The sequence below is a fragment of the Cricetulus griseus genome (genome assembly GCF_003668045.3).
Source record: "Cricetulus griseus strain 17A/GY chromosome 1 unlocalized genomic scaffold, alternate assembly CriGri-PICRH-1.0 chr1_0, whole genome shotgun sequence".
Taxonomy (NCBI): domain Eukaryota; kingdom Metazoa; phylum Chordata; class Mammalia; order Rodentia; family Cricetidae; genus Cricetulus; species Cricetulus griseus.
This window is the reverse complement of record NW_023276806.1, coordinates 12,994,738-13,020,679: the sequence shown is the minus strand read 5'-3', so window position 1 is coordinate 13,020,679 and position 25,942 is coordinate 12,994,738. Positions and strand designations below refer to the sequence as shown.

Sequence of the window (25,942 nt, the reverse complement as noted above, 5' to 3'; positions counted from 1 at the left end):
AGGTCCAAGATCCAGTGCTCAGTCCTGCAAAGAAAACCCCCCAAGGCCTCTGTAAAAAGGTGACATCTAGCTGAGAAACTCCGAAGACAGGAAGGACCCAGATATGCAAAGAGCTGGGGAAACACCAAGTGCAAACCCCCAGGTGAGGGGAATGCTGACTCTCTGGGCTCAGTGAGGAAGCAGAGGACTGTGGGAAGGAGTGGGCTGGAGTCTCGTAAGCAATGCCAGAAGGTGGTGGGAGGCTCAGTGCTTATTCTGAGAGGAGCAGAAAGTCCCAGAGCTGTTTTCAGCTGGGAAATGATGTCTAACTTGGGAAATGAGCTGAAATCAATGTAAAGGTAACTAAGTCAGTCTTACGCATCCCCTTCTAGCTGTGATGTGGGAAGCCAGGCCTGTGATCAAGAAAGAGAGAGATGCTTAGAGCAGAGAGGGGCTGTGGTAGGAGCAGAGCTGAGAAGGCTCCGGATGAGGGAAGATTAACAGATGAGATGTGAGAGTGTTCGCTTCTCAGTGCCATAGCCTGGGAATCTCGATGCCCACTTCATACGGCATGCCAACCGGGCCAAAACGTCTAGGACCTAGGGCCCATTCGGCTCTACCGCAAAGCTGGCAAGGAACCATAGACTCGTCTGGAAGGATGTCACAGGCGGCTGCACCGAGGAGGCAGGTAGAGGATAGGTTTGGGAGTTCTAGACCTGGGGGCGGAGTTTCCAGGAAGGAGGGAGCAAGGCAAAGGGGTGGAAAGCCCCACAGGTGCTTAGTGTTTGAAGGCACAGGATGGGATAAGCTTAGAATACAAGCCAGATAATAGAAGAGCCATGGGACCATGGCCTGGCATCTAATCTAAAGGTCAGACAGAAGAGAAGAGAACCCAGTGAAGGAGAATGAGGGGGCCAGTGAGGTGGAAGGAAGCCAAAGAAATGAAATGTCCCAGAAGCTGAGAGAAGGGCGGTGCCAGAAAGATGGCAGTTAGCTGCGTTGCTTAGCCACCAGCCCCAGAAGTGTTGGGGACCCGCAGGCTGTTTACTCTGAAAAGTATTATGGAGCAAAGGAAACAGAAACCAGTTGTGCGGGTTGTGTTCTCTTTACTGTGACAAAATACCCGACTTAAAAGCAAGTCCAGGAAAGGAGGGTTTGTTTCCGCTCATCGTTGTAGGTTACGGTCCATCATGGCCGGGAAGTCACGGCCGGCCGCGGGAGTGTGAGGCAGATGGTCGCATGCATCCAGAGTCAGGAAGCAGAGAGATGACCAGCGCTCAGCTCACATTCTCCTTTTATTCAGCAGAGGAACGCAGCCCAGGCAACAGTGCACCCACATTTAGGCTGGGTCTCCCCACCTCAATGAATTCCTCACAGAATGCTCAGAGGTTCCTCTCCCGAGGCCTGTGGTTTCTTTTCTTCTTATTCGGGTCACACGAGAGCATAGATGTCGCCTGAAGTTAGGCATTAGGTGTTTTGCCAAGTTGTCATACATTTTCCACTGAAGTCATATCAGAACTTGACGTGCCTTCTCCGTTCCTGATGATCCGTTAGTCCTTAAGAAGCACTAACTCAGGTGTCAAGAAAAAACCAAAGACAGAGGTCTCAGTAAAAACCAGAGTTTTGTATTGGAGCCTGTATCAAGTTCAGGGTACCTGCTTGCCTCCTTGGTAGCATGAGGAGGTAGCCACAGGCCACTTCCCAAGCAGGCCAGTCGTTAGAATCATCCTGTCACTTTTGTCAGGCAGAGTAAGGGTCAGCCAAGTGGAAGTTCAACACAATAGCAGTCTGGAGTGGCCGCATCTTTGCCAGCAGGGTGCCATTATTGCACCTGAGGTAGGCATTTCTCAGAAGCAAAGGCCAAGAACCTTTGTCTTGTTCCACAGTGAAATGTTATGATCCCAAAACAGTTAAGCATTGTTGATAGTTGTCTTTCAACATGTCAGGCTTCCACAGACTTAGTTTGATAAACTAGAATTGCCCTAAGCCCAACCATCACACGGTCCCGTTACTTAGGGAAGGGTAGGCTTTCTTAGGAGCCAGCACAGCAGTGGCCGGCTTCCTTTTTCTTCCCACCACCTGACCAGCCACAGGCTTCATCTTACATCCACATTTTCTAGCATTTGTTCAACCCATTATCTGGCTGAGTTTCTAGTCTATTCCATATTTTATTTTAACACGGTGTTTTCCCTGCCTGGCCTGGAGAAGGTGATTTGGTGATTTGGTCTTTGATAGTGTTATTTGATAGGCTTATAAAAGATTAGGGGCTAGGACCTTGGTTTGGTCAGTCAAGGGCTTGCTGCATGAACGAGAGGAATAGAGCTCAATCTTTAGTATTTACAAAAGCTTCTGTGCCTCCTGCCTGTAACCCTAGCGTTGGGGCGGGGGCGGGGCAGACACCGGAAGATCCTTAGGGCCCTCTGGTCCGCTAGCTAGTCTAACCCAGCTTCAGTGAGAGGCGCTTTCATCTTCATCATTGTTGTCATCAGCATAGTGAGGGGGACAGCCGATACCAACCTCTGCCTTCCACAGTGCGTGCACATGTGCGCGCACACATAGGTATACATGTATGTGTACAACAGTGGGGGCCATGCATTTCCTTTGACTTAGTTAAACTAGTAATTTGCAAATGCTCTCCTGACATGTTTCTTGCAGTGCCAGTGCGTGGCTGCTGCAGCTAACGGGCTGGCATCATTAGATCTGCACAGGTGCCTATGGTTTAGGCAGTGGTGGAGCCGTTCTCACCTCCCCTCACGTGGAGCTTTTGCCTTTTTTCTGGATCTGTTGCTGATCGCTATCTCGCTGGTGGGAGCTGCAGCCTTTCTCCTGCCTTCTGACCTCATTCATGCTCATGAACATGAGTGAATGCTGTCTTCAAGCCCCTGTGCCCATCTCCAAGCCGGTATTCCCCACCAGAGAGTGATGGGAACTTGTCTGTCGAATGAATGAATGGATGATTTGTCCTGACATATTGCCCGCTCTTCTTTTACTTTTTTTCTGTCTCTTTTTTTTTTTACCCCCCTCTGTTGTTGCTATAGCAATGTCTGTGCCTTTACAATAAATACCCTCACCTACTAGGCAGCTGGACAAAACTACAAACCGGGAAGAGGGGAATAAGAAAGAACTTTCAGGAAAGTCCCAATAACTTATACATTTAAACTTTTCCCTTGACATACTAGAATTTTTGAGCCCAAATAATATTTACTTTTATCCAAAATTTAGGTGTTTTAAAATCTAAGTCAAATTCATCTTGACCGTTCATTATGTCAACTTTTTTTTCTGTATGTCTGTCATTCTATCAACTGGTCTCACCCCACTGATTCTTCCAGGGTGGAGGGACATGCTTTTTAGGAGAGTTAAACACGTTTAATCCTTCCCATTAGAAACATTGTGACACCTATTGAGTTAAGGAACAATCTGGAATGACACAGTAGTTCAGATAAGTCATGATGAGTTTTACTTTCCTGCTTTGCTACCTCTTATTATCTTGGCAGTTTGAAACTTTGTTGCTTTTGTTATCTTTTTCTGGTTTAGCCTGAGGCATCTGAGTGTGTGTGTGTGTGTGTGTGTGTGTGTGTGTGTGTGTGTGGTGTGAGTGTGTGTGTGTGTGTGTGTGAGTGTGTGTGAGTGTGTGTGTGTGCGTGCGAGTGTGCGTGCATGCGCGCGCTATGTCTTGGGGATGCCTCTGGTCTCTGCTCCCCTGGAAATGAGAGTACAGCATACATCATCATGATTGGCACTTTTCATGTAGGCTCTAGGAAATCAGACTCAGTTCCTGCTTATAAAGCAAGATCTTTACCAGGTGCTTCATCTCCACAGCTCTGCGGCCTTCTTACTAAAGGGTCTTGGGGCAGCCAAAGGACTCAGGAGCGCACATTATTGGACGCTCTTGAAGCTGCTGGGCGTCATTGCATAGTCCTCTGCCCCAGGACATACCATACATCAGTTATAGCTCCTGACACATCTTACAGTGCTTCTGCCTGTTCTCACATCTTCCAGTGGCCTGAGTTCTAGAAGACACAGAAATGTCTCCAGCAGCCGTTGGCTCTCCAGACATTCACTTGACCAAATGCCCTGTGCTTTTACTGTTTTATGAAAAAACAAGCTCTTCCTTCAGGTTCAGAATTTCTTGCATAGTCTCTCCTTTTCCTTCCTCCTTCCCCTCCCTCTCACTCTTGTGTGTGTGTGTGTGTGTGTGTGAGTGTGTGTGTTTGTGTGAGTGTGTGTGTTTGTGTGTGTGTTTGTGTGAGTGTGTGTGTTTGTGTGTGTGTTTGTGTGTGTGTGAGTGTGTGAGTGTGTGTGAGTGTGTGTGTGTGTGTGAGTGTGTGTGTGAGTGTGTGTGTGAGTGTGTGAGTGTGTGTGAGTATGTGTGTGTGAGTGTGTGTGTGAGTGTGTGAGTGTGAGTGTGTGTGAGTGTGTGAGTGTGAGTGTGTGAGTGTGCGTGTGAGTGTGTGAGTGTGTGAGTGTGTGTGTGAGTGTGTGTGTGTGTGAGTGAGTGTGTGTGTGTGTGTGTGTGAGTGAGTGTGTGTGTGTGTGTGTGTGTGTGTGTGTGTGTGTGTGTGTGTGTGTGTTCTCCTTATGTCAGGGCTCTAGTGATCCAGTACACATCTTTTCACATTTAGTCAATGAAAAGCATACCATGAAATGCCAAAGTGGATCCTTTAGGCTAACATGACAGTTGTTGACTCTAAAGTTATCACTTGCACAACCTTAAGAGCTCACATTTGTCTTCACGAGGCTCTAAAGCTCTTTTTTTTTTTTTTTTGGTTTTTCGAGACAGGGTTTCTCTGTGTGGCTTTGAAGACTATCCTGGCACTTGCTCTGTAGACCAGCCTGGCCTCCAACTCACAGAGATCCACCTGCCTCTGCCTCCTGAGTGCTGGGATTAAAGGCGTGCGCCACCAGCGCCCGGCTCTAAAGTTCTTTTGTGAGCAGCTGACTCAGGCTCAGGCAGACGGCGCTGGGTCCCTCCATCTCCCCAGTCAAGTGCTTGTGGCTTTGACATCTGTGTATTATGACCATGAGAGGGTTCTCCTCGCATTTGAACCCTTTACCTCACAGTCAGAACTTTGTGTCTGCAATCATGGGTACACTGTGGTGCAACCCTCACTCACTTGCTTAACAATGATGTGTTGCCAAGTCTCTCCTGCTGGAGCTTGAGCATGTGACCTTTAACAAACCTTCTCACCCCCATGTCCTGTCCCAAGCACCCAGCCCACAGAGTAAGTGACTATTCAGTCAGTTAGGCTGACTAAGGAGCTGCCTATAGCACACTCAGTGCAAACACATACATAGTCTGAACTCACTGGCTGGCCTGGAACTCATTATGGATGGCAGGTTGGCCTAGAAGTCCTTAAAGTCCTCTTGTCCCAGCTTGTGGAGTGCTGAAATTATAGACACGGGCCACAATATCTAGCTTCGTCTTTGAAATGAGACTTCTTTAGTAGTTGGTTTATCATTACTTTCTAAAAAAGGGTATTTTGTTTATTAAAGTTTATCTTATAAGTATTTCACCCATGCTGGGTGGTGTTCACAGCTGCTTTTAACTTTATTTTTAAAAATTTTTAAAGGTTTATTTATTATGTATAGAGTGTTCTGCCTACCTGTATTCCTGCACACTAGAAGAGGGCACCAGATCTCATTATAGATGGTTGTGAGCCACCATGTGGTTGCTGGGAATCGAACTCAGGACCTCTGGAAGAGCAGCTATAATGTGGGAACTACCAATATAGAGTCAGGTAAAAATACAAGGGTATTTATTAGGGAAAAGCCTTTCTTACAGAGTGACCTAGCCAGCATGCAGGGCAGCAGTAAGTACAGCAAGCCAAAGATAAAAAGGAAGAAGGGAAGCCCACGTGCGTGTTCCTCACTCTTAAACCTTCTCTTCTTCACCATGACCACGCCCTCACAGGCACGTGGTCAGGCACACTTGTAGCCAGCCCCTAGCAGGCGTGATTACAGTGTCCCCTACAGTTCCCCTTTTAGTCTAAAAGAGGATTAAAACTTAACAGTGTAAAGTGTCCAAAATGAACAATCATAAAAGTGAAATATAAGAAGACACAACAATCTGCTTATGTCACATCATAACTATCTATTTTAACTAAACCCTAAAGTCATCTGAGAGAGGTGTCCAAGCCTGAACACCTCCTTTCAATCACCGTAACCACGCCTGCTAGGGGCTGGCTACAGGTGTCCCCTACACAGCTAGTGCTCTTAACTTCTGAGCCACCTCTGCAGCCCTTAATTTTTATTTTGTATTTCTGTATATGGGTGTATTACCTGCATATAGCTCTGTGCACCATATGTGTGTAGTAACTGTAGAGTCCAGGAGAGGGCATTGGATCCCCTAGGGTTGAAGACAGACAGTCGTTAGCCACGTATGGATGCTGGGAATTGAACTTGGGTCCTCTGGAAGAGCAGTCAGTGCTGTTAACCACTGAGCCATCTCTCCGGCCCCAGCTAGGCTCTTTTCTAAGGCGTCCAGTCCTAATGCAGGTAGTGGTGTATGCTCACTTTCTGCCACATTCTAAGCTATATTGTTACTTGGCTGCCATTGCTCTGCTTCTGTTTAATTAGATGCTGGCCATATCTCACAAGTTACCTGTTAGCTTGTTCCAAGTCCCTGGAGGCTCATCCACTGCATATCCGAGCACACAGCTGGAACCCCTCCACTCAAGCAACCCAACACTTTGAAGTACCCTAGCCACCTAGCGTTGAGTCTCACTGGTTTTGGTTTATGGCTAGTGTGTCTGGGAATGGGGTTGCTTTTTCATTTCCTCTTTCTTTGGAAATAGGATATGGAGTCAGTCTGGTCTTCAGGGTAGCTGTAGCAGCAGTTTCTCAGCCTGCTTCCTGAGAGGGGAGTGCTTTGGGGTACACATCTGCATGAGAGAGGAATCCACTGTCAGCTCATGGAGGGACCTGGTCTGAGCTCTGGTTTCTTGGTCTCCTTTCAGGAAACCACACACCTACCGAGTCCCAGAGTGCATGAGTGGCAGTTGGCGGCAGCTGTAGACACTTGGAGAGATTGCCCCAGGAGCCGTCTACTATCAGACCCTCCGTCTTTACAGGCTCTTCCCCAGGCACCTTCACGCAGCATGGGCCTTCCGTAGGAACCACTTTCTCCAGCTCTCTCTGTGTCCTGGGTAGTTTTGTGTCAACTTGACACAAGCTCGAGTCATCCGAGGGAAAGGAACCTCAGTTGAGGAAATGCCTCCATGAGATCCAGCTGTAAGGCATTTTCTCATTAGTGATCAATGGGGGAGGTCCAGCCCATTGTGGGTGGTGCCATCACTGGGCTGGTGGTCCTGGGTTCTATATGAAAGCAGTCTGAGGAAGCCAGGAAAAGCAAGCCAGTAAGAAGCTCCCCTCCATGGCCTCTGCATCAGCTCCTGCTTCTAGGTTCCTGCCCTGTTTGAATTCCTGTCCAGACTTCCTTCAGTGGTGAACAGCAACGTGAAACTATAAGCCAAATAAATGCTTTGCTCTCCAACTTGCTTAATGGTTATGGTGTTTCCTCACAGAAACAGAAACCATAGCTAAGACACTCTCTCGTCTTCTTTCTCCCTTCTCTTTTCTTCCCCCTCTGTCTTCGCATGCCTTCGTTCCTTCATTCCATCCTTCTTCATTTATTCATTTCTTACCTCCTTTTTTATTTCTGGCAGGATGGTTCTAGCTAACCTAGTGTACCAATCTTAGAAATGAGATTTAAAAAAGAAAGGGAAAAGAAAATCAATTTAGAAAGAGAAAGCCAGAGCCAGGGAGATGGCTCAGTATGTAAAGGCGGTTGCTGTGGAAGACTGGTGGTCTGGGTTCAATCCTACAAAAAGGTGGGTGGAGAGAACGGGCTCCACTAAGCTCTCCTCTGTTCTCCCTCAAACATCATGATGTGCATGACCCACCCTGTCACACCTTTCAGCTTCTTTTAAAGTTGTTAGTCCAGGTAGACAACACAGATCATAGACGTGTGAGACATTGTTAAATAATCTCTATAAGAAAATCCCCAGGAATAACCATAAGCTCCCCAAGAAATCTGTAACTTGAGCAATCCTGGCCCAGCAGTACTTACTTACTCATGAAGACACTGCCTCCTCAAACTGACACAAGCCTCCTCCACTTAAGCTTGATCTGAAAGTCTTGAGATAGACAGCTTCAGAGATGGTTGGAGCCAGGAACTCTGGTGTTGGGGGACATTTGTTTACACTGTGTGAAGAAGTGTCACTGATTGGTTTACTAAAGAGCTGAATGCTCACAGCTAATCAGCAGAGTATGGGCGGGACTTAGGGGAAAGAGAGGAACTTGGATGAATCTAGGGCATGTGCAGGAGATGCCAGCAAGACACGGAGCAAGCTGGATGCACAAAATGGAGGAGAGGTAAAAATGCGAGTGTCAGAACATAGATTAATATGAGCTAGCTGGAAACAAGCTATATGAGCTAGTTATATGAGCTAGCTGGAAACAAGGTTAAGCTAAAGACCAAGAATTTATAACTAATAATAAGTCTCCATGACATTATTTGGGCCTGGTGGTCAAAAAGAAACTCCTCCTACACTCTGACATCACTATTAAACTTGGCGTCTGTCCCCTCTAACTTCTGGGGTGAGCTCCAGCTCCCGGAAGCTCTCACCTATGGTGGAAGATTCCCCCTCAGATTGCCAAATTCACAGCCACAGCCCATTCTTTCAGTCTATGGTCTCTGATCTTTGTTGACTCTGTCCCAACAGTAAGAGTTTATCAAATACTCCTATTATAATCATACTGATTACATGCTACTGTTAAATATACTTTACACATTGTTCTATTATGCTACATATGCAATTTAGGTTAATTTTGTGTTATACATGTTCTATGCTATATTAACTACTAATAACATTCATGTTTTTAGTTTTAGGGGTTACAAATGCAAGCATCAATAATTTCTATACCCCCGGCATATTTTGCACTCCTCACTTTGGAGACTTTATTAAACGACATCTGTCTCATCAGTTATGGTTACAGTTATGTAACCATATCTCTTTGGTTGTCTCTGGCCTTGGTGAATCACAAGTCTAGCCATGAGTTTAGAGTTAATGAACTAAGTTCACAAAAATATGCCTGGACGTAGCAGAGAGCTGCTATTATAGCTTTCTCAAGCTGTTTACGTTTTAGAATTAAATGTTTATTCTTTGACAATTTCAGGCATGTATGTAATGTGTTACTATCATATCCCCCACCACTCTCTCTTCTGGAGTCTCATAATCACTGATATTTATCCATGAGTGGGGGACATAATCCTTCTCAAACTTATAGAATAAAGATTCTCTAATTCCTTAACAATTTAATGCTGTTTATCTATATCAAATGTCAATCATTTCAAAACCAAGTGTCATGAGAGATTCCCATCTGGTTTTATTGGTGTAACAGCTCACACTGAGAAACTCTCACATTTTCACTCTCTCACACACTTCCTTCTAACTCTGTAGGAACAGGAGGCGCTGTATACTGAGATGTAAGAAATGACAGGCAAAGCTGTTAATTCTCATAGTGGGCATTTTGAATGAGATGGGTGGTTATATACAAAGGCAGGTTAACAAAGGCGTGGAACCCTCTTTTGGGTTTCTAGAGACGAGAGGTTCACTGGTCTGAGGGTCCTGCGTCTGGGGAGCCAGGTAAAGTATGTGAGCAGGAAGTGCAGACCAGGAGTGCTGTGAGAAACGGGCTGTTCCTGTTCGGGGTATTTAAACACTGTCTTCTGTGGCAGAAGCGCAGTGGCATCTCTTGATTCTGAGGTGAGGGAAGTGTGTCTGAGGGAAGACCTGAAGTTCTACTTCATGAACCCCTGTGAGAAATACCGAGCCAGACGCCAGATCCCGTGGAAGCTGGGCTTGCAGATCCTGAAGATAGCCATGGTAACCACACAGGTAACTCACACAATGACTCCTTCCTTCCCCTGAGGTCAAAGCATTTCCATGTGCCCTGCTCGATGATCAGCAAGACTCACACTCAAGTTCATGAAACAAAAATTAAGTCACCTCCAGGGGGCAGAGGGCAGAGGGCAGGGTGAAGTTCAGTTCCGATGACCTGGGGTGATGTATTATTTATGATTTAATAAAGCTTGCCTGAGGGTTCAGAAAGCAAAGCTAGCCACAAGGCAGCTTGAAGCTTGAACCCCAATACCAATCTCTGGGTTTTCATTTTTCATGTTACACGACCTGGTTTCAATAAGGGTTCATGAGGCCATCTCTCCACAGAAGCTTGAAAAAACAGATAAGATCCATGTGGAAGGGAGTTTCTTAATTTTCCTACCATCTAATCCAGCACAGGCTGCTAAGATGGTCTCAAAAATCCATCATACTTTATTTGCTATGCTTTTGAAAGACTTCAGACGTAGAAAATGCTAAATTCTTCTTTAATCCGTAGCATTGTGCCTCACTACTCAAGAATGTCTGGGTGTTAACACTTGGACCTTAGTGTAAGGTCGTACTGCAGATCAGTTTACCACCAGAATTGAAATGACCATCAGAGTTGTCTTCTAGTTGTTGAACTGTGGCCTTGACTACAGCTTGACTTCCCTGTAGGCAACTACATTTGAACAAAACCAAAAACAAACCAGTACTGATTTGAAATCTTTAGCTCTACTGGTTCATAATCCACTGGTACCATCAATCCAAAAGTGTATAAGGATGATTTTTTTCTAAAATATAATATAAAGAATTTAAGGAATGCCTCCATTTGGAAATGAGAGGGTCTCAGCTGTAAATACAGTTGCAACTTTCATAAAGGGGCCTTCGAGTTGTGTTACAAGCTGTCCCTTACTGTGCTTTGCTGTCTGCATCACTTATTTTATTTTTAAAAATAAGCTAATTCTGGGAACTGATAATTTACTTTTTGTGTGGATTTCTGTTACTCCGCTAATATAATCTTACAAATCACAACCTATGCCTGTCAAAATCTTATTCCTGTGTAGCCTCATTCTACCTAGTTATAGATGGCTTGCTCACTTTTTCTTGTATCAACCCCTCCTCTCCTTCCTCCTAATCCAGGGAGTCTGACCAGACCAGAGACATTAATCTGGGTTTCAGAGTAGGAAACATTTTTAAAAAAGAAACTAACTCTGTTCTGCAACGATTTATGATCTCAGAGAAGCCATCTGCATTCTTTCCTAAGTTCAAATCTTTCCATCCCATGCCCCTTACGCCAATCAGAATCATCTTGCTTTTACTGGGTACAGTATGTTTTCTCCTTCACTGATTTCATAATGAGGGCTTTGATTCCCAAGCTTTGCCAGGCTACATTTAATGAGGTGTGTGTGTGTGTGTGTGTGTGTGTGTGTGTGTGTGTGTGTGTGTGTGTGTGTGTGTGTGTCTGTGTCTGTGTCTGTGTCTGTGTCTGTGTCTGTGTTTGTGTCTGTTTTGTATCTTGTTCACAGCAAATCTTGGCATCTAGTTAGTGGTGTGGAATGCAGTTTCTTGCTACCACTTGCATTCTGAAAATAAAGTTTTAGTCCACACCTCCCTCCTCTGCTCTGGCTGCACAGGAGAGGTTGGTTCCGTCAAGGCCACAGAGACTATGCCATTTCCCTCTCACGGTCATCTCTCCTAAGAGTTTCGGCAGTTTCAGCCCTTCCCTGATGATGCTGGACTGTGCATAGGGACACTGGTTTGTTCTAGGAACAAGAGAATTGGGGAAATGTCCTGTTCTTCATCCCAGACAGAGGAGGTTCCAGGCAGAGATCACAGCGCCACCCTCTCTTCATCTCAGAATTGTGTTGATGGCTTTAAGTTTAAATAAGGCAGTGGCTTTAAATATCAACAAAGTGTATGCCCTATTCTTGACCAGTTTGTCGATTCCTTGCTCAGACACTTTATGTTCCTTTGACTTCACTGGGCGTGTGGGAAGGAAGAGTCTAATCCCCTGTCTAGACTGTCTAGAGTCAAGTGGCAGCGTTTGCTGTGAGAGTGTGACAGAGTGGCTGAGAGGACTAGCAGGCCGTAGTGTAAGGCAAATCCGTGTTTGGCCCCTTGGACACTTACCTGAATATATGGCCTGACTTCAGGTTGTAATGTGCACAATGGTGTTACATACATCACTCAAGTCAGTTTGATGGTCACAGTTGGGTGCCGTTCCCTTTCTGCTTCAGTGGTGCTATGGAAACAAACAAACGAACAAAGCCTCTTCCTCACGGAGTCCAGTTTAATGGGGGGATTAAATGAAAAGTCATTATACATTTTTTCAAACCACAATCCTTGGTACTCTGTGATGAGTAATTATTCAGCATGCTGTACAACCTGACCCTCGCTCACCCCAGTTTGGGGAGGGGCCATCCTACACACGATGATTGGAGTGTTCCATTCAAGGGGCTGCTGCTCAGGCTGTGCGGGGATGGAATGGCCTCTTCTAAGTCTTCCAGACAATCCTGTGTGTTGCTTCCCTAGTTTATAGTTTTAGCTTTGAGAAGACCACCTGACCTTTCCTCAGCTCCCTTGCAGGAGATACCAGTACTGGCAGCTTTGAGTGAGAGTGTGCTGTGTGTGACAGAGTACAGGGGTGAAGGTGTGTGCACACGTGCACAGTGTGTGTGAAGGGGGTCATGCCTGTGTTTCAGCATGTGCCTGGGCAGGACATGTGCAGCTTCCTGGTTTCTTATAAACCTTTGGTGCTAGCTGTTTCCCTCTTATGGAGTCTAAGAGGAAAACTATTGTTCTTGGTAAAGAGACCCCTTTGAGTGTTTAACCGGATGTCAGTAAAAAGATGGTTTGGGGAGGGGGCTGTTGAGAAAGGGTCTCATTATATAACCCCGCTGGCCTCGAACTCATGGCAAGCCTTCTTTTGCCTCCTCAATGTTGGTTTTGCAGGAGTGGTCGCTATGCCTATCAGTAAGTGGTTTTTAAGGGAGCAGACATCCGAAAGGATAGAAAACAGCCAGGAGCAAAGTCCTGGGTGCTGTGTCAACTGTCTTTTCTATGAGTCATCTGTTCTTCCCTGCTTGATGAGACAGAGAAGCACATGACAGTTCTGTCTCTCTGAGGGCACTTCTGTCAGGTGAAGGAACCCCAGAGAAAGTCTCAGGAGAGATAGGGTGGGAGAAGCCTTTAGGCTGCTTCCTCAGCTCAAGGTCCGGCGCGTCCCAGCCCTATTCTTTGGGGTGTTTTCTGAGTCTCAACACTCTTATACTAAGAGTTTCTGACAAGGTGCAATGAGGTGACTGTCTTTCATGCTCTTACTGTGTAAATCAGGGAATGGATTTTTTTTTTTCAGATGCTTAGAGGTGAGAATTGCTGAGAATCCAAAGCCATTCTCTTTCCCTAGTAAACGGTTAAAGCCACATTCTTGTGTTTTGTTTTGTAGCTTGTTCGGTTTGGCTTGGGTAACCAGTTGGTGGTGGCCTTCAAAGAAGATAATACGCTTGCTTTTAAGCACCTGTTTTTGAAAGGCTTTTCTGGCGTTGATGAAGATGACTATAGCTGTAGCGTATACACCCAAGAGGACACCTATGAGAGCATCTTTTTTGCTATAAAGCAGGCAAGTGTTTTAAACGGTCTATTTTTAAAGGCTACATTGCTGTGTGGCTGTGCTGTCTTAGCAAACCAACAAATATTGTCTCACGTAAATTTTGCATAGCTTGGCAACATCTTTACTGCTACTTCAGGCACTAATAATAGAACTTACCCATTAAAAATTTTCTCTAGGTTTTAATCTTTTTAGTTTATTGTTTTAGAAGCACTACTTTGGGGGAGAGTATCCCAGACTAAAGAGTTAAGGGATTATAAAATCAGGTTCTGTGAAGGTTTGAAACACACTCTGAGAGTGTGTAGTAGTCTCAGATTTGATGCCATAAGCATTAATAATCCTAGCTAAATATTAAGAATATGGGACATGAAACAGTGTGAGAGAGGTAGATTTGATGAAAGCATTTGGGATAGTGTTTTGTTTTTTGTTTTCCCTTTCATTAATTCAATAAGTATTTAAGTCCCTGGTATTTGGCAAGTTCTACAGATTGATGCTGTAGCAGTGACTAGAACAGATAAAATTCTGGCCTTTCTAGGAGAGAGAGCTAGGTAAATGAAGAGAAATGAGATGCATGGTATTGAAGCCTGGCTCCTCAACGACAGAGAACCCAAAAACATGCTACTAAGGACAGCTGAGTTTCTTGTTGGCAGCGACAAGGAAGAAATTTCCTTTGATCATTCTCAGTGATGCCTTGGTGGGGTAGGGGTCCTTTTGAAAGGGCCTTGATAAAAATTGGGTGAAGACAATGTAGCAATTGTTTAAAGTTGGTGGACAGGGCATGTGAAGGCTAGGGAAGAAGTCACAGGTTCCTGAAATTGTAAGACTAAATCTTTAATTTTAGCCAAGTTAATAAGGGTTTGTTTTGTTCATTTTTTGAGGCAGGATCTCACTTGCTATGTATACCAGGATGGCCTTGAACTCATAGAGATTACTTTTGCCTCCTGAGTGCTGGGATTAAAGGCCTGTGCCTCCACATTCAGCTTTTCTTTTATTAATATTCTTGAAATCATTAGGAGTTGTTTGCAGCATCCCTGTGATATTGTAAATGTTTCATAGTAAAGTCACAGCAGTGAAGTTGTGCGCTAGTGAAGCCCTGTTAGTGAAGGCAGCCAGTAGCAGAATGTGCTAATGTAAGAGTGTTAGCTGTGTTAGTGTGAGCGGTGACGTGAGGAGAGGAAGGAGATGAGGAGTTTGGGGATAGATGAATAGTGCTGTTTTCTACAGTTTTGAATTTTTCCTTATTTTTATTATTTTAACCACCATATAATTATGTGTTATAACAATGAGGTACAAAGTGAAGTTTTGGTATGTGTTTGCAATTTTCATTAGCCAAGTGAGTGAACACCTTGTTGTAGTGGTGATATTTGGTCAAGACTTGAAGGAGTGAACTGAGCAGATAGAGATGGAGTTCCAGAAAGAGGCAACTAAAAGATCAGAGGAAGAAGTATGTCTGTCAAGCTCTGGCAACTGCCTGGAGGCCAGTTTGGTTTTACAGAGTTAGAACCAAGGGACCTCGGTATGAGATAAAGTCTGGGAGGTGGGGAAGACCTTGGTTTTGGCTGGGTAGAAGTTAGGAGTGTCCCTAGGGATATTGCTTTGGTGTAGAGTTCGATGAGGCAATGTGTCCATTCAAATGAAGAACATGACTTTAGGCTGTGTTGAACTGGACACTGCTCCTCAAAAAGCATTGTATAAGCGATAAAAGTAGCTAAAATTGCATTCCATATGGTATGACTTATTGTTTTTAAGAACTCGTGTGTGTATTTGACTATAGTTTAACTTTTTTTTTTTTTAAAACAGTATCATCACCTAAAGAACATTTCCCTGGCAACCATTGATTATGGAGAAAATGGAGACAACACAACTGGCTTGAGATTCTGTAAGCAGCATTACAAGACAGGCACCATGCTTTCCTCAAACGAGACTCTGAATATTGACACTGACATTGAGTCAGGTAATATCGGTGACCATTTCATCATGTGACTTTGTTGTTTTCTGTGATGAGCAAAATGGCTCCCATGTGCTAGCAGCTCTTTGGAGCTCAATAGAGCAGGCTTCCTCAGGCACAGGCTGTCACTTACACAGTGCCCTCCGAAGGTTCTGGCGATGGGGAGGGAGCACTGCTTTGGTCTGCCTCTTTGATACTTCCAAAAATTCTGCAGGATGTGTTCTTACCCACCTAACTTTCTGCTTTCACTTCCCAAGTATGGGTCCAAGGGTGTGACCACCGTACCCTCCCTATTCCTTATAAAATATACAGTGTTCTTCAAAGGTGCGTCGAGGTTAATGACTTTTATTCTCTTAGGAGACTGCTTGACAGAAACTTACCAGCTAGCCATGCAGCCACTGTGGGCCATTCTGTTAACAATGTAAAAGGACATGTGAGCACACAGCATGTGCTTCAAGACTTCGGAGTTTTGCTATTGAGTCAACAGACACAAGGCACTCACCGTTTGTTTCCTGTCATGGGGTTGCCAAAGCCAACCTGTTTTGGCTTTTAAGTACCAGGCAGTTCAGGCGGAGGGGTCCTAGCAGTGGGGTAGGCTTTAGTTAAATGACATCTCATAGGCTGTTTAGCCGTATTTCTTATTCTGATCTTGAGGTGTTTTGGTAACACAGGAGGTTAACACCCCCACAGGACAGGGATTTTACCTGCTTCATTGAGTTGACTGTTTAGAATCCATATGTGAGCAAATGGGCCCTGGGCTCTGGGTCCTGGAAGAAGCGGTCAGTGGGTCACACTGGCCCAGGCAGTGTCTGGCTTCGAGACTGCTGTTAAAGTCCATCCTGGGGCCAGTTGCTTGGTAATTCAACCACCACCATAGAAATGTTCCTGGTCTTCCAAGGTGGTGGCTTTTGCTTGCCTGAGACCTGTTTGTAGTTATATGACTTTCCCTAGGGAAATGTGAACAAATGTGTATTTGATGAGGATAGGACACCAATGACAGACCAAAGAGCTGACTCCACACACAGTCGCTAGTGAACCGATGAATTGGTTGGGGTTGTATACAGGAGTGAGGGTGACTCAAATGCAGCCACACTCTATGGAAAGCCGGTGCACCCAGCACAGGTGGTGACTTTCAAAAGCTGCATCCCACATCCCATGGAGCCCCTTGTCCACTAAGAAGTCATGTGACCCAGCAAGAGTCCACTGCTTTTGTGACTTCGGAGATCGCTCCATGGATCTTGTAGCTTTGAGTGTTTCTTGAGCCCTGTAAGTCTCCTTAGCTTTCTGAGTCTTAGCAGCCCTCACCCTCAGTGTCCACGTCCCTGAGGGAATGCTCAAGGCCAGAGGGAATAGCTACCCAGTAGGGCTCACTTGCAATCTCTTACATGGAGCTCAGCCAAGCCTCCCCATGCAGACTGTTCCTCTAACTGACATGGGAGCACATCACAGTCGGGGCTGAAGGCTGGTCCTGGTACCATTTTCCTTTTGAAGTGCATGACTCAGGTAGGATGTGCCATACAGCAGTTCCCAGTGGCACATATGCCTTGTTTTGCTTTTGTTCCCCCTGATTACATTTTCTGGGGAAAATGCTTAATGAAATATAGCTATTTCTTTAAGAAACGTGATCAGTATCAGTGGCTAGAGAAGATGAACAGGGCTAAAAAGCAAGGTTTATTTATTTCCCAACTATTGTACAGTGGTGACACTGTTCATCTCCTTCCTGAAGTATATGGGATATTTTAGAGTAAATGGAGAGAGGTAGCTTATTAGTCTGATTTTAGGAGAGATTGCTTTCTCTGATCTTATTCATTGTAACTGTCGATGAGAATCTGTAAATGTTCTGAAAAGGTATAAAGGTTTTTAAAAATGTGATTCTTAATTTTCTTGTATACATCAGAGAATATCTGCTAATGAGGTAATTATGGATTGAATTTTCACATCGCTGGAGGCCTCCAGATAGTGGGTCACATTTGACTCCCTTGGGATGTGGCTGTAGGTAAAGTAGAAGACTTGGTAGATGCTGTCCTGTCTTAGCTACTTGTAAACGTGGCATTTCCCTCAGGTTTCAAATGCAGACAATCGCCTGTGTGGCCAGCCACCTAGTGGGCTGAAGCTCAAGCTGCAAAAGCTTATGTAGATCAAGTTGACTTTAGCTTTTGTTTATTCTGATGGACATGACTCCCTCTTCTGCTTAAAAAAAAAAATGTATCTTTACCGTTCTGCCTTACTAAAGGGACTGTTGGGAATCCTGTAAATAAAATCCCCTAACAATTAAGTGGCCATCATTTTAATACAGCTTGAGTGTTCCTTATCCAATATTTGTGGGACCACGAATGTTTTGGATTTGGGGTGAGGAGATGTGTGTGTGTGTGTGTGTGTGTGTGTGTGTGTGTGTGTGTGTGTGTGTGTGTGTGCGCGCGCGCACGCGCGCGCACGCACGCGAGTGTGTTTATCCCATATATATATGGGATTTGCTAGAGTGGCTTACAGGCTGTTGTTAGCTGAATTATCAGCTAACACGTAGCTTTGGAATCGCAAAGTAAGAGGAAATTTGAAGAACTAAGCTTCCTCCAATTCGTGAGATCAACCTATGCATGTTTACATTAGCAGGCTTCCTCTAGGGTATGCAAGAAAAGGGGTCTAAAACCAAGAAGAAAGGTCAGCCTTGGGAGAACTTGGGATGTGGAGGCAAGAATGGGTGGTTGTGTATCTTATAGACAGCCAACCATTGCACAACCATAGAGAAGTAGAGAAGCTCCTTGACATCTCTGCCTCCATCTCTTCAGCGGTGACATGGTATCAGCACTTTCCATCTCCTGCACTTGAGTTGAGGATTAGAGACAACAGTTCATTAACCAGAGGACATACTTGGCGGAAGCACGTTGTCTGTAGCATGCTGTTTCATGAACTGTCTGTTCAGTTCCATGCCCCACGGGGTGTTTGGCCCAGGGGAACACATTTTTATTAAGCACCGGAGGCTGGGAGGGTTTAGCAGGGCACACCAGAGTTGTCCTCTTGTTCTCAACGGCCTTGTATCTTGAACTCACAGAGATCCTCCTGCCTCCACCTCCCGAATGCTGGGACTAAAGACCCATGCCACCCATGCTCTGCTGATCACTGCATTTTCAAGGAGAATAGCCCGCCAGGCATGTTTGGTTCATCACAGCTGGCTGAGGTTATGTGTCTGTAGAAGGAATGTCACATGGGTGCTGTGCCCTTCACAGTGCATTGTGTCAGGAGGCACCTGCTTCTCCCCGAGACTGGCGATGTTGACAAGGTCCCCACTAAAAGTGGCACTGGCCAGCTTCTCCGCGGAAGGGTTACTGGGCACCGTGTTGTGATTATCGATACTTTCTGGCAGATGCTTTGAGACGTTCAAAGGGCCCTGATTCTCGTCACATGGTTGCTGTACTCATTGCAGCGCCAGACTCTTGCAGAAGTGACCATTCCTTGTCTGTCTGTTGCTCTAGACTGCACTCACCTAGACCTCCAGGCGCTCGACAAGGAACCCAAGGGCTGGACACAGGCTCCTTTCTTCAGGCTGGATTTCTATCGGTAAGCAGAACATCAAGTCTCAGTCCCCAGGAGCGGAGTGGGGGAGTTGGACAGTATTACAGAGACACTGACACTCGTGCCTTTTACTGTGTTTTCTTTAGGCTTGTGAGAGTTGAAATCTCCTTTGCCCTCAAAGGAATTGATCTGCAGGCAATCCATTCCCGAGAGGTACCAGACTGCTATAGCTTTCAGAATACGGCAAGTGTCTTTGTTGCCCAGCAGCCTCTGTCTGTTTTGTTTCCTATGGCTTTTGTAGAAGAGGATGAACACCTCAGCGTACAGACGTTAGAGGCTGCTATGCCAGAGCAGCTTTAATGATGCTGTGGTTTCATCTAGACACTGTTTCATGTGAAGATGTGGCCAGGCCTTTCCAACTCCCTGAAACTGTATTCCTGGGCTGGGAAGATGGCTCAGTATTTAAGGCATAAGGACCCGAGTTCAGATCCCTGACACCCACAGAAACCCATTACACTGGATTTTTCACTACTAAAAGAAATCTGTAAAAGAACCCTCCTAGTTAGCTTCAGCTGTCAGCCTGACACAGCCCACGGTGATCTGAGGGAGTGTCCACTAGAGGGTTCCCCGGATCAGACAGGCCAGTCAGCAGCTCAGTGGAACATCTTGGCTGCAGACTGACATAGGAGAGCTCATCCCACCATGGGCACTGCCATCCTGGGCAGGTGGTCCCCGGCCAAGTGAAAGTTGTAAGCAGCCTCCCTTGGCAGGCAGTGGGTGTGTCCTTCAGTTCCTGCTGTGACTCCTCTCAGTGGTGGAGAGAGCCTGGAATTGTAAGCTGAAATATCCTCAGGCTGCTTAAGGCCAGTGTTTATCACAGTAACAGGAACTATAGCAAAGCCCACGTGCCGGGGCATTTTCACGGGTGTGACGTCTATATCAGTGTGCAGACAGGCTGCTGCTGCTGCTGACTTTCATAAGTAGGTGAGCTAGTGACTCCCACCTTCTGTTGGACTCTAACCTCTCCATTTCTGTCTCCAGATTACCTTCGACAACACAGCTCACAGCGGAAAAGTCAAAGTCTATTTTAACAGTGAGGCCAACATAGAAGAATGTAAAGCCATGAATATATCTGGATCTAGTAAGTGTGCTGTGCAACGTGCCCTTTGTGTGTTACGAGATGGCTTGGGACTTAGAGAACCTATGTGATTCTTATCGATCAATGGTGGCAGGGAAAAAAGTTCCATAAAAACAAAACTCAAACATGAGTCTCGAGGCTTCTTTCCAAGTAAACAAGGGTTTATTGCTTCTCTGGAGGACTTAGCATGAGACAGTGGCTTAGATCAGCCTCTGCAGCCAGGTCGCCTGGGCTTCCATTCTGGCTCTGTTTGCCGTTGGCCTCTCTGTCTTAGAATTCTTTGCAGAGCAAGAGCAGTGACAGACTGTCAACAGGGTAGGCACTCTGTGCTGAGAACAGGTGTCCTCATTGTTGCTCGGCTCTAACAGAGGAGAAAAAGGCTTAGTGAGAGAGACTGCAGTGACCAACCAGATCTCTAGTGCATTATGGGTAGGAAGTATGAGAGGTCTGAGGAAGAAGGAAAGTGATAGATTTGACCAGGGCTGAGTGGGAATTGATCCAAGCCTTGAACAACAGAGAAAAGACCCCAGAGTGCAGACGGCAGTCTGAATAGACATGGGACATTTCCTCAGTCACCTCATGGTCCATCTGCTTAAGATGGCCTTGGTGCACTAGGGGTGGTGCCACAGACCTGCAATCCCAGCACGATGGAGGAAGATGCATGCGGGGAGATTTCAAGTTCAAGGCCAGCCTAGGTTACACAGGGGTAACCTAGAGGAGGATAGCCTAGGCCCGTTTTGGTTGTTCAGTGGTCAGGGCGCTGTCTCTGAAAGATGGCTAGCATTGTGAATTGGCAAGCGTTGTTTAAACGAATTCCCTTTTGAGTCACCTGACCAGAAAGATAAAATAGGAGACGTGTGATTTCTATTCTAATTGTGGCCCATTCCTTTTCCAGTTGTACAATGACTGATGATTTTGAAGTTTCCTTTTTTATTTTCTAGCTTGGGTTTCCGTCATTCCTAAAGGAAACACCCAGATTGGGTTCTGATAAGTGGTTTCCTGGCCACAGCAGAGACTCTTTCACTCACAGATCGCCACCCCAAGTCCAAGTAAACGCTGCAGCTGTGTCCTGGGGTGGGGGAAAAGTCACCTTTGCCATATTTAAAATGTGATTTTCAGTAGTCACCACCAGGATCAAAGGGTGTCACGGGGTCCCCAGACCATGGCTCCTTAGACATTGGGGCTCCCCCGCCCCACCTACACCTATGTACAGAAAGGAGGAGCTCTACCTCCCCCTTGTGGCCAACAGTGAGAAGCACATGCCACACAGACCTGAGTGGGAAAAAACGGCTAAAATGTGCTGTTCTTACAGCCATGTTTTAAGAAACTGGACCTCGTCACTAGGAAAACATACACTTAAGATAAAGTTAAGGTTTGTGAAACTGTTAAAAAGCTGAGGTTTAGGAACCAGTTTAGGGGATGGCCCCCTCTTTCATTTGAAGTTGTGTGGTGGATTAAACAGCCCTGCCTGAGAGACAAGGGCAGAGGCAACATCTGATGGGCTCTGGCCGCTGTTTCCTCAGTGTTCTGATGTCCCCTCCCTCTGCTCAGCATCTGGGCTGCTCCCCCCTCCCGTCATTATCCACATTTACCCACATCTCCTCAGAGCGCAGGCAGTGTCCCCATTCCCAGGTGGGCCTCATCTGCCTCCTGATAGCCACTCCCCACAGTGCTTCTGGTCTTCACCAACTTGAGTTTATAAGGAGGCTTGGGAAGTCTGGTGGGCAGGGCTCCCTGCTGATGGGGGATGGGATACCATTTGCTTATTGCTGGGTGGGAGTTAGTGAATTTGGATAGCCTGAGCCAGTGCGGTGGGATGAGTAGGGTGTGGGGCTTCCTTCCCTAGTCAGAGTAGCAGTGCTTATTTCTGAACCAGTGTTTCCCAAACTCAGGCTTGGAAGCTGTTTCTACAAGGCAAACTAGTTTCAGTGCACGGTGAAGCTGATGAGCGGAACTGTGGCTTCTCAGCATGGCATTTTAATTCGCTTTCTTATTAGTAAGGCGAGCTTGTCGTCCGTCTCTTCATGTGAAGAGACTTAGGTTATACTGGCACTTTCACGTCTTTTGAGTGGAGCCTAAATGTTGATTTCTGCCTTACAGTAAATATGTATAAGGGTTTTTAGCTCACTGACTAACATTGCCTACATTTGTAAGTTCTTGGCCCTTCCCTCCAGGGTGTGTTAGTTTGTCTGTGGACTTCTGAATGAATGCAGTCTGATTTTGCCTCTGATAGTTACTGTTTTAACAATAGATAAATCGATTTGTCTCTGAATTTCCCTTCAGGCTGCCATTTGGTGGGAAGTCATCCTCCACAGTTTGTGCAAGGCGTACTTAACATTTGCATTCTGCCTTGTTCTGCAGTCCAGAGAGGCACTCACTATGTGCTGGTGTTTGATGCATTTGTCATCATGGTCTGCCTGGCATCCCTTATCCTGTGCACCAGGTCCATTGTTCTTGCTCTGAGGCTGAGGAAGGTAAGCACGGCTCCTCCCGTTCTCCCTCTACTCTCCGTCTGCAGCCTGCGTGCGCCCACATCAAGCCTCTAACGGCACTGGGCTCTTCATTTCCTTTACCCTCCAGCGGTACAGGAAACAAGAAGAGGCCTTGGGGACTACTGGGACCTGCCCATTGGTAAAGTGCTTGCTACACAAGCACGAGGATCTGAGATTGATCCCCAGCACACATAAAAAAGCCAGACCGGACCACATATGCCTAGAAACCCAGCTCTGGGGCGGTGGGAACCGGAGGCTCCTTGGGGCTCGCTGGCCAGCCAGTGAGAGACCTTTAAAATGAATAAGGTGGGGGGTTGTTGAAGAAGACATCTGGCTTCCACCTCTGGCCTCCACATGTATGTGTACACACTTTTGCACGCATGTCAACATTCATACGTGCACATATGCATGCATCAAAACTTTCAAAGGAAGGAAAAGGTTTAACTTCTTTCAGGAGGTCAGATAATTATTCTGCTTGAAATTGAGCTAACAAGTACAAGTATTGTAGTAAGCTCCTAAGCATTTAGAAGCTTCCAGAATAAAATTTTAATTTCCAGGATGATCTTAAGAGCATGTGTGGGTTCCATCTTTTCAAGCAAGAGTTCACTTTGACAAGAGGGCACAGTAAATGGGCGATAATGATGCGTAAAATACTTGGATTTGGTTTTTTAAGTAGGTTCATTGTACCTTCTACCTCTCCCAGTATGTATTCTCAGGAGTATGTACTGCAGCTCACCGTGTGTCTTATTCTGGCTTGAGGCATGAGTGTAGGTTCCTTCTGGGGCTGGAGGAAGCAGGAAGACACTGAAATACCATCATCAGAGCAGGAAACAGCCCATGGTCTATTTTCTTTGATCTTGACTTCCATGTTGGTTTTAAATTATTTTTTGAGATTTATTATTTTGTGTGTATGAGTGTTTTGAACCATGTATGTCTGTGCACCATGTGCAACCTGTGCCCTCAGAGGCCAGGAGCTGGCATCAGATCTCCTGGAACTGGAGTTACAGACAGTTGTGAGCTGCTGTGTAGGTGCTGGGAATTGAACCCAGGACCTCTGGAAGAATAGCCTGTACTGTTAAATGCTGAGACATGTCTCCAGCCCCTTGACTTTCACTTTGTAAATATGTACTCCATATCTGCCTTCCAACCCTGTAGATATTCCGAATCCATTGTTGAGGTCTCTCTCCGCCAAGCGCAGCTACAGCATTGGGAACACAGTGCTCATATCCGGACCACAAGAGCATCCTAGTTCAAAGGGTTCCATCCATCAGTTTGAATGAGACCATGATATGCAGTGTTAGCGTTTGGGTTAATTTAACAGATGTCTAAATGCTTGCTCACCCTGGAGTAGACAATGTGACTCAGTGTGTGGCATTGTGTCTCCCCATGAGGCAGATCAGCCATCTTGGAACTGTTCGCTCTTGTCTTCTGCCTCCAGATGGCAGTGTGATTTGTAAGAAATGCTTTTTAAATGTTTGCGGTAGAGATTTCTAAACTTCTTCCTGGAGAAGTACAAGCGACACGTGTGCGATGCTGACCAATGGGAGTTCATCAATGGATGGTATGTCCTGGTCACTATCAGCGACCTCATGACAATAATTGGATCCGTATTAAAGATGGAGATCAAGGCTAAGGTAAGTGACATACCACCTAGGATCTTGTATCTTGGCACTGTGAGATGCAGAACGCTTCCGGAGACCAGCATGATTCTTGTGTTTTCTCCTTTATGTCACCCATGACATAAAGCTGCCTCAGTCTTCCTCTGGAAGAGTGTGCACTGTGGAAGGTGATGTCTACGGCCTTCCTCCAGGCTTGTGTAGTTGTATCTTTAGAACAGGAATCGAAGTCTGGGAAGACTGGGAGTTTCCTTTGTATTATTATTATTATTATTATTATTATTATTATTATTATTATTATGAATTAGTTTTATCTGTCTATTTACTTCTGTAGCTTGCAAAGGAAGCAGCTGGCACACAGACCAGTCACCTCTCTTGAATATATCTGAAGAGCTAGTGGCAGGTGTGTGTGTGTGTGTGTGTGTGTGTGTGTGTGTGTGTGTGTGTGTGTGTGCCGTGTACCCTGATAGCTAAGGGAGGGATGAGGAGTACTTGAGTGTCTACAAGGTCTGACCAGTTGTTTATGTTAGTTAATTGGTTTGCTCTCACAGTTGGACTCTGTGTCCTCTGTTCAGCCACTCTCTCTTCTGTTCGCTGTCAGTCTTACAGAGCTGTCTTCCTCTTGGCTACAGGGCCTCCTGCCCTCTTGTCTCCATTCCAGCTACCCCTGGCTTCTCTCAGGCTGACTTCCTCTGGCCTGGACTGTCTCAGCAGCCTTCTTGTTGGTGTTTCTGTGTTTAGTCTTACATCCCACAGATCCAGCTGTACAGTGGCTGGGCAAACTTCCTGGAAATATCCAGCTTGCTGTGACAGTGCTTTCTGCCTCCCAGGATCTAGATGAAGTGGCCTCCTGTCATCACGGCCTCTAAGGCCTCCTCACTGGTCTCTGGCTCCCATCCTGCTCTCCTACCCCCCAGATCTCAGCCTTGGTGACGTTCAGTCTCTGTCCATGAGCCTGCAGACCTCTCTCCAGCCTGTGCTGTGTGTCCAGCTTATCTCTGGGGCATGCCCATTGGAGAGTCTCTGTGAAAAGTGGCCACTGTGTCTTCCATGAATTCAGCATATTGTATTAGAATTGTGTTTATTTTCTGTTTCTTCAATGAAGCCTAGAACCTCTTGAGAGCAGGAACGATGTTGGCTAATCACACTGGAGTTTGCTTCCAAAAGTAGCTGGGCTGTATTGCTTGATATTTGACAAACACCATGTTCTTTCATGCCGAGGCCAGTGGTAAATGCGCGTCCTATTTCAAAATGATATTTGGAAAAGATATCAGTTCACAATGAAAATGCTAAAAGAAAATACAAACCGAACATTTGAAGTTTCCCTCTACTTCCTTGTCCTTCTCTTCTTCCTTCCCCCTCCTATCCCTCCCCCCCACTCCTTCCTCTCCTCCTCCTCCTCCCCCTTCTTCGTTTTTGTTTGGAGACAAGGTCTCACTCTATAGCCCAGGCTGGCCTAGAACTTACTATGTAGTTAAATCTGCCCTAGGATTTACTATCTAGTCCAGGCTGGCCTTGGGAACTCATGGTCATTCTCCAGCCTCAGCCCCCAAGTGCCAGGGTGGCAAATGTAGGCAGGGACAGTCAGATCTCACCCATAAAGGGAGGTAAACCAGCCCAGGAGAGCAGGCCGTTTTCCTCACCTGTGTCTTCTTTTCCTTCCTCAGAACCTCACAAACTATGATCTGTGCAGCATTTTGCTCGGGACGTCAACACTCTTTGTCTGGGTTGGAGTCATCAGATACTTGGGCTATTTTCAAACATACAATGT

General features: G+C 45.9%; 1 protein-coding gene across 1 annotated transcript in view; it reads left to right on the top strand.

Moving 5' to 3' along the window:
* Mcoln2 (mucolipin 2) overlaps positions 1 to 25,942 on the top strand; it is a 44,963-nt gene that overhangs the window by 6,073 nt on the left and 12,948 nt on the right. Inside the window, exons 2-10 of the mRNA XM_027395915.2 lie at positions 9,719 to 9,878; positions 13,306 to 13,479; positions 15,268 to 15,421; positions 18,886 to 18,970; positions 19,072 to 19,168; positions 19,967 to 20,066; positions 22,425 to 22,537; positions 24,040 to 24,189; positions 25,839 to 25,940. Coding sequence (XP_027251716.1) covers positions 9,719 to 9,878; positions 13,306 to 13,479; positions 15,268 to 15,421; positions 18,886 to 18,970; positions 19,072 to 19,168; positions 19,967 to 20,066; positions 22,425 to 22,537; positions 24,040 to 24,189; positions 25,839 to 25,940 — 1,135 coding nt within the window. The remainder of the gene's footprint in view (positions 1 to 9,718; positions 9,879 to 13,305; positions 13,480 to 15,267; positions 15,422 to 18,885; positions 18,971 to 19,071; positions 19,169 to 19,966; positions 20,067 to 22,424; positions 22,538 to 24,039; positions 24,190 to 25,838; positions 25,941 to 25,942) is intronic.